We start from the raw sequence: 14,422 nt of genomic DNA on the forward strand, positions 1-14,422 counted from the left end.
ATGTGGGATTCTCATCAGCATGGGAAAATATCTGTAACATTTGTTCAAATTCATTTTTTACTTTAATTGTAGATTTTAATTCTAAATCTCTACCTCTACTTGAGAAAGAAATTGATGACCTCCAGAGAGATCTTAATAAATTAATTACTCCCCTTGAGGCAGAGGGATTTAAAAAGAAATTAGAGGATTTGCATTTGATCTGGGAAAAACAGATTAAAGATACAAAAACTAGAAAATACGCTAGAGATCTATCAGACAAAGAGAACAATAGGGTATATAAATGGAAATTCCCTTCACAAAGAACTAGAGCCAGAAGTACATCTGTGACATCCTCTACATCATATGAATCGACAAGCTCAGGGACTCGGAAGATGTACAATACCAGGACACAAAAACGTAAGAACGTGGCGCAGTTTTCTCCCAGGAAAAGGACGACTCCGGTGGAGATGGGTAACAACAACATGCCCTCCAATAAGGTAATCAATCTATCTGATGTTGCTCTTACAGTTCCACAAATGGAAGTTCTGAATCTTGGGCTCAATTTTTCACCGACTGCTAAATTTGATCCTTTTTCAGCAGTAAAAGATTTGCATTTGTTCGCACGAAAGCTATTACTTAAGAAACTTCATCATAGAAATCCAAATGACGTCACTGATATTATTTTTGAAACGGAGGAAGAAACTGAGGCCTTTGATGCACTGAATGAACTTCTACAAGAACAATCAACCACTTCCTCAAGTAAGTTCCCTAAAAGTTTGGTCCCCAGGTCTAAAACGTTTCCACCTCTCACATTGAGTGCCAACATTGATTTATTTGTCAAACTTGTGAGTGAAGACTTGAAGAAAGTATCAACTATGGTGAATGGTCATAACTGTACATTGGAACACAAAAAAGCCATTGAGGAACTGTCCTCTAGGACAGACATAGTCATCAAACCGTCTGACAAAGGTGGTAACATCGTTGTTTGGCCGTGTAATATGTACGAGAAGGAAGTATATAAATTGTTAAAGGATGTGAAGTGCTACAAAAGATTAACTTTTAATCCGCTGTCGTCCTTCTGTACACAACTTAGGGACATTCTTTTGAAGGCAGTGGAGGCTTCCACTATTAGTAAGAAACAGATGGAATATTTATCTGTGGAATATCCTACCATTGCCACTTTTTATGTACTCCCCAAAGTACATAAAAATGCGTCATGCCCACCAGGTCGTCCCATTGTGGCAGGGAACAACAGCTTTATTGAGCCAATTTGTAAATTAATTGACTTTGTTCTTCATCCTTTGGTAGAAACCCTGCCGTCCTACCTTAAGGATACAAATGATGTACTACGGAAATGGATGGACTACAGTTGGAAGAGAATATGATTTTGGTCACCTGCGACATCGAATCCTTATATACGTCTATAATACACAAAGATGGCGTTACAGCTGTTGAACAATTTTTGATGATGTCCAGTGAGGACGGTGAGTTTTCTTCATTTATCGTGGATCTTCTCCAGTTTGCACTCACTCATAATTTTTTTATTTTTAATGAGAAATTTTTCCTACAGCTCCAGGGAACAGCAATGGGGGCGGCCTTTGCGCCCTCATATGGAAATTTGTTCCTGGGGCTGTGGGAGAGGAAGATTTTTATTACTGAACCTCTCCCTTTGGTTGATAGAGTGCAATACTGGGGAAGATACATTGACGATATTTTGTTTATTTGGCAGGGCTCTTTTGAAGAATTACAGATCTTCATGGGCCATCTGAATGACAACAATTTGAACTTGCGTTTGACGTATAAGGCAGGAAGATCAAACATGGAATTTTTGGATATTCTGCTGGAAGTTGATGAACTTGGATTTATACATACAGACGTGTTCCGGAAACCGACCTCTACAAACAGTCTTCTTCATTTTTCTTCGTCACATCAACAAAGCCTTATTAAAGGCATACCCGTGGGACAGTTTCTACGGATGCGACGCATTTGCTCTGATGAATCTTCTTTTGAGAGGCAAAGTAGAGATTTGAGCACAAGATTTACTGAAAGAGGATATTCCTCAGGATGCATTAAACGGGCTTACTGGCGAGCAAGATGCACTGATCGTTCCCAAGCATTGAATAAACAGAGATTGGAAAATGGGAACGATGACAAGGTACGGTATATCCAAACTTTCAATTGCAGATGGTATGAGGTGAGGGACATTTTATCCAAACATTGGAGGGTCCTACAATTGGACCCTATTCTTGCGCAATACCTTCCATCCAAACCATCGGTTACCTACAGGAGGTCACCAAACATTAAGGACTCGTTAGTACATAGTCATTATGTGAACAAAAAGAATGTTAATCCGTTTGGATCACGGGGCCCTAAATGGGGCTGCCGTCCGTGTGGCTCCTGTGTAGCATGCCCCAACATTGATAGGTGTACTGTGTTCTCCAGTGCTGATGGGAATAAGACCTATAACATCCTCCACTCTATTACATGTACCACTACTGCGGTGATTTACTGCGCTAGTTGTCCCTGTGAATTGAAATATGTTGGTTTGACCTCCAGGGAACTAAGAAGAAGAGTTAGGGAGCATGTTTTAGATATCAAAGCAGCGCAAACAGCCATTGACATCCAATCCCTCAAAACTGTGCCTAAACATTTTAAGCTGTTCCATCAGTGCGATAGCTCTTTATTGAGGGTTATAGGGATTGACCATATTATATTGAATACTAGAGGTGGTGATATCAAGAGGAGGTTGGCCCAAATCGAAGCCAAGTGGATTTACAGATTGAATACCCTGGCACCCCATGGCCTCAATGAACAAATGTCTTTTAGTGCTTATCTGTAAGTTTTTATTAATATTTTTCTTTTTCTTTGTTGTTTTTAATTTCAGGTCCTCTTTGATATCTAGATCTGATTGGGATATTGGATGGAATCGTCCTGTTGTTGCTATTTTATTTCTGTATCTAAATAAAATATAATATGTTTTACTATTATTATCTTTTTTCACTCGTTCGCACGTGTGTTGCACTGCACTATTTATTTATTTATTTTATTTGTTTAGTGGGTATTTATTATTCTTTCTTATTACAATATTTGTTATATATTCGATTCTATTTGTCTGTTCATTAGCGGCCATGCAGTTCCGCTTGTGCACATGATCAAATGGAAATTTATATTAAATGTGTATCTATTTACTAGGGACTTATTGATATAGTTATATGCCCCTTTGGCGTTACTTACGGTTTTGGCTTTTAGTATTTTTCTATCAGGGTATTGTTATATGGACGGGGCGTTTACTAGCGCTTTGTCATTTTCGGTGGGTGAGGTATATTGGAGGTGTCCCCTCCCAGGTTGTTAGATATTTGGTTACGCCACACTGTCACTTTTTGGTGGGCGGGGTATTCTGGAGGCGTGCCCTCCCGGGCTATTAGGATATTGTGCTCTGCCGTTCGGTTACCTTGTGTGGGCGGGGTTTACTGGAGGTGGGCGTTCGTTTACGGGTTGCCAGGTTACCATACTATGCCACATGTGATGGCCGCGGCTATGCGTTTCCGCTCTGTGAGTATGGACCGCGGAACGTCATTTCCGGTCTGACGGTAATTGTCCAGTGTCAGTAATTTACATGTGGATCTGTGGCGTTTTGCTCCTTTAGGGGACCTGTCACTGGCAGACTATACCCTATGCTGGTTTGCGGGGCATTATATTACTGTTTACATATGCTAATTTGCACCCAGTATGTCACTTCCGGTTTTCGCCGCATAATGCGCTCTATTTCTATGTTTTCTTAAGTTTATTTATAGCGCTATACCATTCAATAGGATCGACCTGTTTTAGAACATGTATTGTTCTCTTTTGTAAAGCTTTTAACCTTATGTCCTTCTATGTTAATTTCTATGTCACTTCCGGTTTCGCCGTATACTGTGCTTTGTTCAGATGTTATTCTATTTATTATTATGTGCATATTGTTTGAGGATATATATGAATGAGTGAAACTTCTTATCCCATATATTTTTTTATATATATTTTTGTAGGGCTATTATATTTTTCTTCTTTATTGCTCACATGATCATTTTTACTCCATGTGATTTGCTGGAGCTATGTTTAAAACACACTCCATTTTCACTTTCTCTTCAGTCCTTGAAAAAGCCACTTAGGCGAAACGTACGTTGGAGTCGGAGTCCTTGAGGGTCACAGATCATCTTTACACTGGTACTAGTATTTTTCCAGAGTTTTATGCACTTGTTTGACCTAGGTTAGACCACTTACTATGTATGCATATGCACTTTATTGAGGTAGATGGCCTATGTTATGCCATCTATTTTTGCACTTTGGAAGGTTATGTCCTTTTCTAGTATCTCTTATACTATGCGGATCTGGTCTCCTCATTCAATATATTCTTTATAATTTTGTGTAGTATTGTAGTTTGGTTTTTCCTTTGTGTATTTTTTATTTTTATTATTTTTTTCAATAAAATTATACTTTTTTATGAATTTTGTTATCTTTGCTTTATGTTTACTTTGATATTGGTTCTATATTTGATAGTGGACATTATTTCACTAGGGTGAATTTTGTTGTGTATATGCTCAGAAGTAGTGTCAGCTGGTGTGGCGCCCCTGAGGTCCAGTCGCCACAGAGGTACTGCACCTCAGATGAGGTGTGGTGCTCTGCTCTTGGGTAAGGCAGGGGGCATAATCCAGAACCCACACACTTACATACAACACCAGACCTCTCAAGGCCAGGGAGGGACTAGGTAGGTGTGGGTGGAGAGAGTGACAGAGGGGTTGTCATGGAAAAAGTAGGAGGAGTCAGAAGAGGTCTAGAAAGATAGTCAGTCTGTGGGAGGAAGAGAGCAGAGCAGACGTGAGAGAGTTGGAGGCGGGGACTTGAGCAGTGAGGAGCTCGTCCCAGCACCACAGAAGAGTGAGAGAGAAAGAAGGGGCCCGTATCCACACTGACTGTAGTTGGGTGAAGGGACCAGGTCGCAGTGGGAGAACTGGCCCCCAAGACTGATGGAGAACTGCGGGGCTTGGCTGGCGGGCCGGAGGCTGTGGTGTCTGTGTGTGCCAGAGCCACATCTGCGTATATTCGCTGAAAGGGCAGCCATGTGGGATCGGGGGAGGCCCTGGGACTAAGCTCTAACTGTGGAGGGCTATAACAACTCTGCTGCATCACCATCAGCCCCAGTGGTCTCTTTAAGCAGCATCAGCCATCCCTAGCCGAGTACCACGGGTGGAGTCACAAACAAATCCCCTATAAACTTTATTTCCCCATTAATGATTATTTTCCATTGAACACCCAGGGCTACAGACCGGGCGACTGCTTCCATGACACATCCTTTTAAGAACTGGCCCGGTACAGAGTATCCCCACGGCCCAGGTGCTCCACTGGCACTCCTTTTCTGTAGCTGGGATTGTAGTGTGTACAGGGACAGAGAAGATTATACACAGTGCAGTCTTTCCAGGTCAAGTAACATTATACAGGCTTTATTAACCCCTTTACCCCCAAGGGTGGTTTGCACGTTATGGACCGGGCCAATTTTTACAATTCTGACCACTGTCCCTTTATGAGGTTATAACTCTGGAACTCTTCAACGGATCCCAGTGATTCTGACATTGTTTTCTCGTGACATATTGTACTTCATGACAATGGTAAAAATTCTTTGATAGTACCTGCGTTTATTTGTGAAAAAAATGGAAATTTGGCGAAAATTATGAAAATTTTGCAATTTTCCAACTTTGAATTTTTATGCAATTAAATCACAGGGAGATATGTCACACAACATACTTAATAAGTAACATTTCCCACATGTCTACTTTACATCAGCACAATTTTGGAACCAAAAATTTTTTTTGTTAGGGAGTTATAAGGGTTAAAAGTTGACCAGCAATTTCTCATTTCTACAACACCATTTTTTTTAGGGACCACATCTCATTTGAAGTCATTTTGAGGGGTCTATATGATAGAAAATACCCAAGTGTGACACCATTCTAAAAACTACACCCCTCAAGGTGCTCAAAACCATATTCAAGAAGTTTATTAACCCTTCTGGTGCTTCACAGGAATTTTTTGAATGTTTAAATAAAAATGAACATTTAACTTTTTTTTCACAAAAAATTTAATTCAGCTCATATTTGTTTTATTTTACCAAGGGTAACAGGAGAAAATGGACCCCAAACATTGTTGTACAATTTGTCCTGAGTACGCCAATACCTTACATGTGGGGGTAAACCACTGTTTGGGCGCATGGCAGAGCTCGGAAGCGAAGGAGCGCCATTTGACTTTTCAATGCAAAATTGACTGGAAATGAGATGGGACGCCATGTTTCGTTTGGAGAGCCCCTGATGTGCCTAAACATTGAAACCCCCCACAAGTGACACCATTTTGGAAAGTAGACTCCTAAGGAACTTATCTAGAGGTGTGGTGAGCACTTTCACCCACCAAGTGCTTCACAGAAGTTTATAATGTAGAACCGTAAAAATAAAAAATCATATTTTTTCACAAAAATTATCTTTTCGCCCCCAATTTTTTATTTTCCCAAGGGTAAGAGAAGAAATTGGACCCCAAAAGTTGTTGTACAATTTGTCCTGAGTACGCTGATAGCCCATATGTGGGGGTAAACCACTGTTTGGGCGGATGGGAGAGCTCGGAAGGGAAGGAGCGCCGTTTGACTTTTCAATGCAAAATTGACAGGAATTGAGATGGGACGCCATGTTGCGTTTGGAGAGCCACTGATGTGCCTAAACATTGAAAACCCCCACAAGTGACACCATTTTGGAAAGTAGACCCCCTAAGGAACTTATCTAGATGTGTGCTGAGCGCTTTGACCCACCAAGGGCTTCACAGAAGTTTATAATGGAGAGCCGTAAAAATAAAACAAACATTTTTTCTCACAAAAATTATTTTTTAGCCCCCAGTTTTGTATTTTCCCGAGGGTAACATGAGAAATTGGACCCCACAATTTGTTGTCCAATTTTTCCTGAGTGCGCTGATACCCCATATGTGGGGGGAACCACTGTTTGGGCGCATGGGAGGGCTCGGAAGGGAAGGAGCTCCATTTGGAATGAGGACTTAGATGGAATGGTCTGCAGGTGTCACATTGCATTTGCAGAGCCCCTAATGTACCTAAACAGTAGAAACCTCCCACAAGTGACACCATTTTGGAAACTAGACCCCCTAAGGAACCCATCTAGATGTGTTGTGATAGCTTTGAACCCCCAAGTGTTTCACTACAGTTTGTAACGCAGAGCCGTGAAAATTTAAAAAAAAAATCTTTCCCCCCAAAATTATTTTTTAGCCCCCAGTTTTGTATTTTCCCGAGGGTAAGAGGAGAAATTCGACCCCAAACATTGTTGTCCAATTTGTCCGGAGTACGCTGATACCCCGTATGTTGGGGGGAACCACCGTTTGAGCGCATGGCAGAGCTCGGAAGGGAAGGAGCGCCATTTGGAATGCAGACTTAGATGGAATGGTCTGCAGGCGTCACATTGCGTTTGCAGAACCCCTAATGTACCTAAACAGTAGAAACCCACAAGTGACCCCATATTGGAAACTAGACCCCCCCAGGGAACTAATCTAGATGTGTTGTGAGAACTTTGAACCCCCAAGTGTTTCACTACAGTTTATAACGCAGAGCCGTGAAAATAAAAAATCTTTTTTTTTCCCACAAAAATTATTTTTTAGCCCCCAGTTTTGTATTTTCCCAAGGGTAACAGGAGAAATTGGACCCCAAAAGTAGTTGTCCTATTTGTCCTAAGTACGCTGATACCCCATATGTTGGGGTAAACCCCTGTTTGGGCACACGGGAGAGCTCGGAAGGGAAGAAGCACTGTTTTACTTTTTCAACGCAGAATTGGCTGGAATTGAGATCGGACGCCATGTCGCATTTGGAGAGCCCCTGATGTGCCTAAACAGTGGAAACCCCACAATTATAACTGAAACCCTAATCCAAACACACCCCTAACCCTAATCCCAACAGTAACCCTAACCACACCTCTAACCCTGACACACCCCTAACCCTAATCCCAACCCTATTCCCAACTGTAAATGTAATCTAAACCCTAACTGTAACTTTAGCCCCAACCCGAAACCTAACTTTAGCCCCAACCCAAACTGTAGCCCTAACCCTAGCCCTAACCCTAACCCTAGCCCTAACCCTAACCCTAACCCTAACCCTAGCCCTAACCCTAACCTTAGCCCTAACCCTAGCCCTAGCCCTAACCCTAGCCCTAACCCTAGCCCTAATGGGAAAATGGAAATAAATACATTTTTTTAATTTTTCCCTAACTAAGTGGGTGATGAAGGGGGGTTTGATTTACTTTTATAGCGGGTTATTTAGCGGATTTTTATGATTGGCAGCCGTCACACACTGAAAGACGCTTTTTATTGCAAAAAATATTTTTTGCGTTACCACATTTTGAGAGCTATAATTTTTCCATATTTTGGTCCACAGAGTCATGTGAGGTCTTGTTTTTTGCGGGACGAGTTGACGTTTTTATTGGTAACATTTTCGGGCACGTGACATTTTTTGATCGCTTTTTATTCTGATTTTTGTGAGGCAGAATGACCAAAAACCAGCTATTCATGAATTTCTTTTGGGGGAGGCGTTTATACCGTTCCGCGTTTGGTAAAATTGATAAAGCAGTTTTATTCTTCGGGTCAGTACGATTACAGCGACACCTCATTTATATCATTTTTTTATGTTTTGGCGCTTTTATACGATAAAAACTATTTTAGAGAAAAAATAATTATTTTTGCATCGCTTTATTCTCAGGACTATAACTTTTTTATTTTTTGCTGATGATGCTGTATGGCAGCTCGTTTTTTGCGGGACAAGATGCCGTTTTCAGCGGTATCAAGGTTATTTATATCTGTCTTTTTGGTCGCGTGTTATTTCATTTTTTGTTCCACTTTTTGTTCGGCGGTATAATAATAAAGCGTTTTTTGCCTCGTTTTTTTCTTACGGTGTTTACTGAAGGGGTTAACTAGTGGGCCAGTTTTATAGGTCGGGCCATTACGGACGCGGCGATACTAAATATGTGTACTTTTATTGTTTGTTTTTTTTATTTAGATAAAGAAATGTATTTATGGGAATAATATATATATTTTTTTCATTATTTTGGAATATTTTTTTTTTTTTTTACACATTTGAAAAAATTTTTTTTTACTTTTTTACTTTGTCCCAGGGGGGGACATCACAGATCGGTGATCTGCCAGTTTGCACAGCACTCTGACAGATCACCGATCTGTCAAACAGCGCTGCAGGCTTCACAGTGCCTGCTCTGAGCAGGCTCTGAAGCCACCTCCCTCCCTGCAGGACCCGGATCCGCGGCCATCTTGGATCCGGGGCTCGAGCAGGCAGGGAGGGAGGTAAGACCCTCGCAGCCCCCTCCCTGCGCGATGCTTCCCTGCACCGCCGGCACATCGCGATCATCTTTGATCGCGGTGTGCCAGGGGTTAATGTGCCGGGGGCGGTCCGTGACCGCTCCTGGCACATAGTGCCGGATGTCAGCTGCGATAGGCAGCTGACACCCGGCCGCGATCGGCCGCGCTCCCCCCGTGAGCGCCGCCGATCGCGCTGGACGTACTATCCTGTCCATGGTCATGGGGGCCCACCCCCACCTCGACGGGATAGTACGTCTAATGTCAGAAAGGGGTTAAAGACCAAAGTAGAGGTGTCATTATCTGTGAAGGGGAGAAGATATGCCTCTCACAATGACTTGCTGGTAACCTTCAGACATTTGGAAACTACCTCACTGTGAGCTACACAGCAATTCACTTCAATCTGCAAATTCAGTTGGGGTATGACTATAATGGCTGCTCATAGTGTGGCACCCTAGAGTCCTGGTCGTCACAGTAGCATTGCCTTACTTACAGGGAGAGTGATGTTACATTTGGAAGGGATAACTGGCACCAGGTAAACACAAGCATGCAACACATTCACACTCCAGGCCACCACGGGGAGCTTTTGATCCTATTTACTAGGTGACTCCCCATATATAAGGTAGTTTTAGAGGGAAAAGACAGAACAGTTCTGGATCAGTCTGAGGCAGAAGAGGGTTTACGGAGCTGGGTAACCGCAGTGCAGCAGTTACTGGAAAGAGATATACAGAAAGCCGAATTGATTGCAGAGAGCGTGCAGGAGAGCAAAGCACAGGAAAGGATACCAGGGGGAGACCAGCCACGAGTCGGCTGCCTCCTTCTGAGGCACAGAGACTGGTAGCCGGAACACCTAGGTTCTAAGGCCCTCTACGACTTACAGCAGAGACCGGCAGGACAGCTGAACTTTACATTACCTGTCCGCCTTAATACCCAGGAGACACTGTGACACCTTTAGAGCCCGGGGCATGCTAGAGTCCCTATAAACAGATGCAAGTCACCAGTCAAATGGGTTATGTCCTATCCTATATGGGGGACAGAGAGAGAGAGAACATCTGTGAGGACGTTATCTGAAGCCTTAAGCAGTAAGGGACTACAACACCACGGCACTAGAGGAGGCTTTGATTTCCACCTGGATAAGGGGACTCCTAACTTGCCTCCAAGCTGGCTGGAACCTGCCTGCCCTGTGATCTGGTGCCCTGGACTGTGGCTGCTGAAGTCTTCAGTAACAAGGTAAAGAGACTGCAAACCTGTGTCCTCGTTCCTTACTGCGCCATTCACTATCTTCCATTTACACACCAGGAGCCCTGGGGATATACTTCACCTGTGGGAAGTTATACCATCTAGCTGCCATAACATCACCCCAGAGGACCCCGTAAAACAGCGTCGGCCCCCACTGACTGAATACCACAGGTGGCGTCACGAAAATAGCTTTATTCCCTTTAAAGACATTTCCCTTTTACATGGGCGCCCAGGGCCATGACCCAGCGAATCGGGTCATGTGCGCCTAAAAGACTGTGCCTAAACTGTGATTTATTGAGACTGTGCACTGTGAAATACCACCAAAATTTCCACCAAAATTGACGCCATTATAGCGCCAAAAGAAGCGCTGAAAAAGACAAGTTCGCCATTGGGGGGCGGGGACTAACTGAGGAGTGCAAACATAATGACTGCCCAATCCAAGTATTACTGTACCATGCGGACATGTCCATCAGCAAGAGATCTGCCTCCTGATCCTGAATGGCGGAAGGAAGAGAAAGAAGAGGTTCCACCCCCGAAGGAGAGAACGGAAAAGAGACTTGGACGCAGAGAGCCACGTGGAGGATGCCATTGCCAGCAGTCTGAAACCAGAACGTGGGATGGAAGCAGAGGGCTCCCCAGCAATCTGGAAGGAAGCTGCGGTGAGCCAGCACCGGCAGTCCATGAACTCCTGCAGACAGGAGTGCAGGATTTAATCGACCAGCTCCTGCGGATGCAGCTGGACGCGGAAACCACGTGCAAGGCAGCGCCAGTGGGGGAACAGCAGGAGCCGCGTCCCATCAAACAGCCCCTGACACCAGTGGAGGAGCCCGGCACCGGAGATGCTGTGGAAGGTAGGAACGACATCCCTGCACCGGTAGCCGAAGACCTCTTAGTGGGCCCCGTATCTGCCCCACCCCGTTATGGGTCCGCCCAACTCCAGATCTTAGGGGAATGGGACCAGGCCATGGGAATGGAGAGCTTCATGAAGGCCCCGATCCATCCTACCACCTTGCCAGGTGAAATTTATGTGGAGAAAACCGTTTACCGCTGGGTAAATTCTGGACCAGACCTTATGGGGTTCCCTGGGACAACTAAGAAGGAAGGAGAGACTCTGGAAGTCCTAAGCTGGGATGAATACCAGCAGCAACTCGCCCGCAAATGGGAGGCTAAGGAGAAGGAATACCAGGCCCGGCGCAAAGCTTTTGACCAGAGGGACTTGTGTGGCAAGGCCCAGGCCCGCAAGGACCGCCATACCAGCCAGGCCCCGCTGAAGCAGGGCACAGTAGTAGCCTTTAGACTGAAAGGAGGCTGGGATTTTATAAAGGAGTCCGGTCTCTACGCGGAGATCTTTGTTAACAGGAGAGATGTGGAGTCCCACCTCTGGGAAGGACACCGGGACAGGGATCTTTACCCTGATGACCGCATAACTTACATAAAGGGAAGCTCCAGTTTCCACTATTGTTGTATATGTTTATAGCATTTCAAAAAAATTGTAGGTCTTTTTGCTAAAATATTGTTGTTCTTCTTTTCCCAGTCCAGGAGTACTGGATTTAACGGGGGGAAGTGTGGCGCCCCAGGGTCCTGGTCATCATAGTAGCATTGCTTTCCTCATGGGGAGAGTGATGTTACGTTTGGAGGCAAGAAGGTATAACTGGCACCAGGTAAACACAAGCATGCAACACATTCACACTCCAGGCCACCAGGGGGAGCTTTTGATCCTATTTACTAGGTGACTCCCCATATATAAGGTAGTTTTGAAGGGAAAAGATGAAACAGTTCTTGCCAGGAAACAGACTGGATCAGTCTGAGGCAGAAGAGGGTTTACGGAGCTGTGTGGCCGCAGTGCAGCAGTTCTTTGAAAGAGATATACAGAAAGCCAAATTGATTGCAGAGAGCATGCAGGAGAGCAAAGCACAGGAGAGGATACAAGGGGGAGACCAGCCACGAGCAGGCTGCCTCCTTCTGAGGCGCGGAGACCAGTATCCGGAACATCGAGGTTGTAAGGCCCTCTACGACTTACAGCAGAGACCGGCAGGACAGCTGAACTTCACGTTACCTGTCCGCCTTAATACCCAGGAGATACGGTGACACCATTAGAGCCCGGGGCGTGCTAGAGTCCCTATAAACAGACTCAAGTCACCAGTCATACGGGTTATGTCCTATCATATATGGCGGACAGAGAGAGAGAGAACATCTGTGAGGACCTTGTCTGAACCCTTAGGCAGTAAGGGACTACAACACCACAGTGCTAGAAGAAAGCTTTGATTTCCACCTGGATAAGGGGACTCCTAACTTGCCTCCAAGCTGGCCGGACCCTGCCTTCCATGTGATCTGGTGCCCTGGACTGTGGCTACTGAAGTCTTCAGTAAACAAGGTAAAGAGACTGCAAACCTGTGTCCTCATTCCTTACTGTGCCATTCACCATCTTCAATTTACACACCGGGAGCCCTGGGGATATACTTCACCTGTGGGAAATTATACCATCTAGCTGCCATAAAATTACCCCAGAGGACCCCGTAAAGCAGTGTCGGTCCCCACTGCCCGAATACCACAGGTGGCGTCACGAACATAAACTTTATTCCCTTTAAAGACCTTTCCCTTTTACATGGGCGCCTAGGGCCATGGACCGGGACGCCACCGTGACATCCCCCTGTGAACTCAGGACCCTGTACCGAGTACCCCACGGCCCTGGCGGGCGACTCAATAGCACCTGCTATATAAACACTCGATTAACCTCTTGTAGATTTCAATGCAAAAGTGCATTGGAGTATTAAAGTATACTGTCCAAACTACAAATAAAGTTCATAGCATTAACCTACCTTTAAAATGAACGTGGCTACTGTACATGAAGTTGGTGGTTCCATCAATGGAATTTAATCCAATTTTAGTATTTGCTGGCAGTTTTGATTCCAGAAATTCATTGATTGATTTCACAGCCTTAGCAGAATCTTTGAAGTCCACAGCCCTTACGTACAAGCTGTCAACATTTAATGTTAATCCATGAACAAAGTTCTCTGACAACGGGACATTTGTAGAAACAAATATGAATGCAGTTCTTCTATGTGAAGTGATTATCGAATCTTTAGAACAGAAAGACTGGTCAATACTTTTGAGCTTTGAGAATACGTTTATACCACTCACTTTAGAAGTGCAGTTTGTAAACCCTAATGGGTGATTTAATCCCAAAAATGCTTGTAAACTTCTAGAAGTGTTCCCAGATGCTCCATGGTAAAATGACATGATTGTTCGGAAAAAATCAGTGTTTGGTATTAGGATAGTCTGTGTTTTATGTAGTTTCCACCATCCGTCCACAGCCCGAAAGCTAAGGGCACCAATCAGAGGTACCAGATAGCGTTCTGCAGGTCCGAAATCCTCTACTTCCACTTGGATTTTTTTTTCGTGTGCATTATTTTTTGATTCGATAGCTATTGGGAAAAACATCTTCTCATCGCTGTGATCATGCGATTCCATCTTATCACATTCACTCTTGTTGTAAGCCAGAAGATTGAATGGATGGACATATACGCGGTTGCATGTAGATAAGCCAAAGAATGCAGTCAAACACAACATATGTTGGAGGTACATTGTTAAAAGCAAAGCTGTAAAACAAAGCAACAAGTATTATGAATATATGGTATATTTGCTTATACTTATCAAGACTTAAGGACTGATTCAGCAACGTTTTTATGCACAAAGCTGGTAGAAACGCTTTGAAAATATGCAATTTTTTGTGCAACAATTTCATGGAAACATTGTGACTTTTTCCATTTTCTGTTTCCCTGTTTCCATCTGTAAGCAATGTATCTCTATTAGATGACCCCTCTCTCCCTTG

At 43.9% G+C, this 14,422-nt stretch overlaps 1 protein-coding gene across 1 annotated transcript in view; it reads right to left on the bottom strand.

Annotated features, from left to right (window-relative positions):
* Positions 1-14,422, bottom strand: part of AGT (angiotensinogen) — a 62,764-nt gene that overhangs the window by 24,951 nt on the left and 23,391 nt on the right. The window contains exon 3 of the mRNA XM_069769466.1: positions 13,410-14,189. Within this exon, the coding sequence (XP_069625567.1) occupies positions 13,410-14,175 (766 nt within the window). The 5' untranslated portion in view covers positions 14,176-14,189. The remainder of the gene's footprint in view (positions 1-13,409; positions 14,190-14,422) is intronic.

The sequence above is a fragment of the Ranitomeya imitator genome, chromosome 5, assembly GCF_032444005.1.
Source record: "Ranitomeya imitator isolate aRanImi1 chromosome 5, aRanImi1.pri, whole genome shotgun sequence".
Taxonomy (NCBI): domain Eukaryota; kingdom Metazoa; phylum Chordata; class Amphibia; order Anura; family Dendrobatidae; genus Ranitomeya; species Ranitomeya imitator.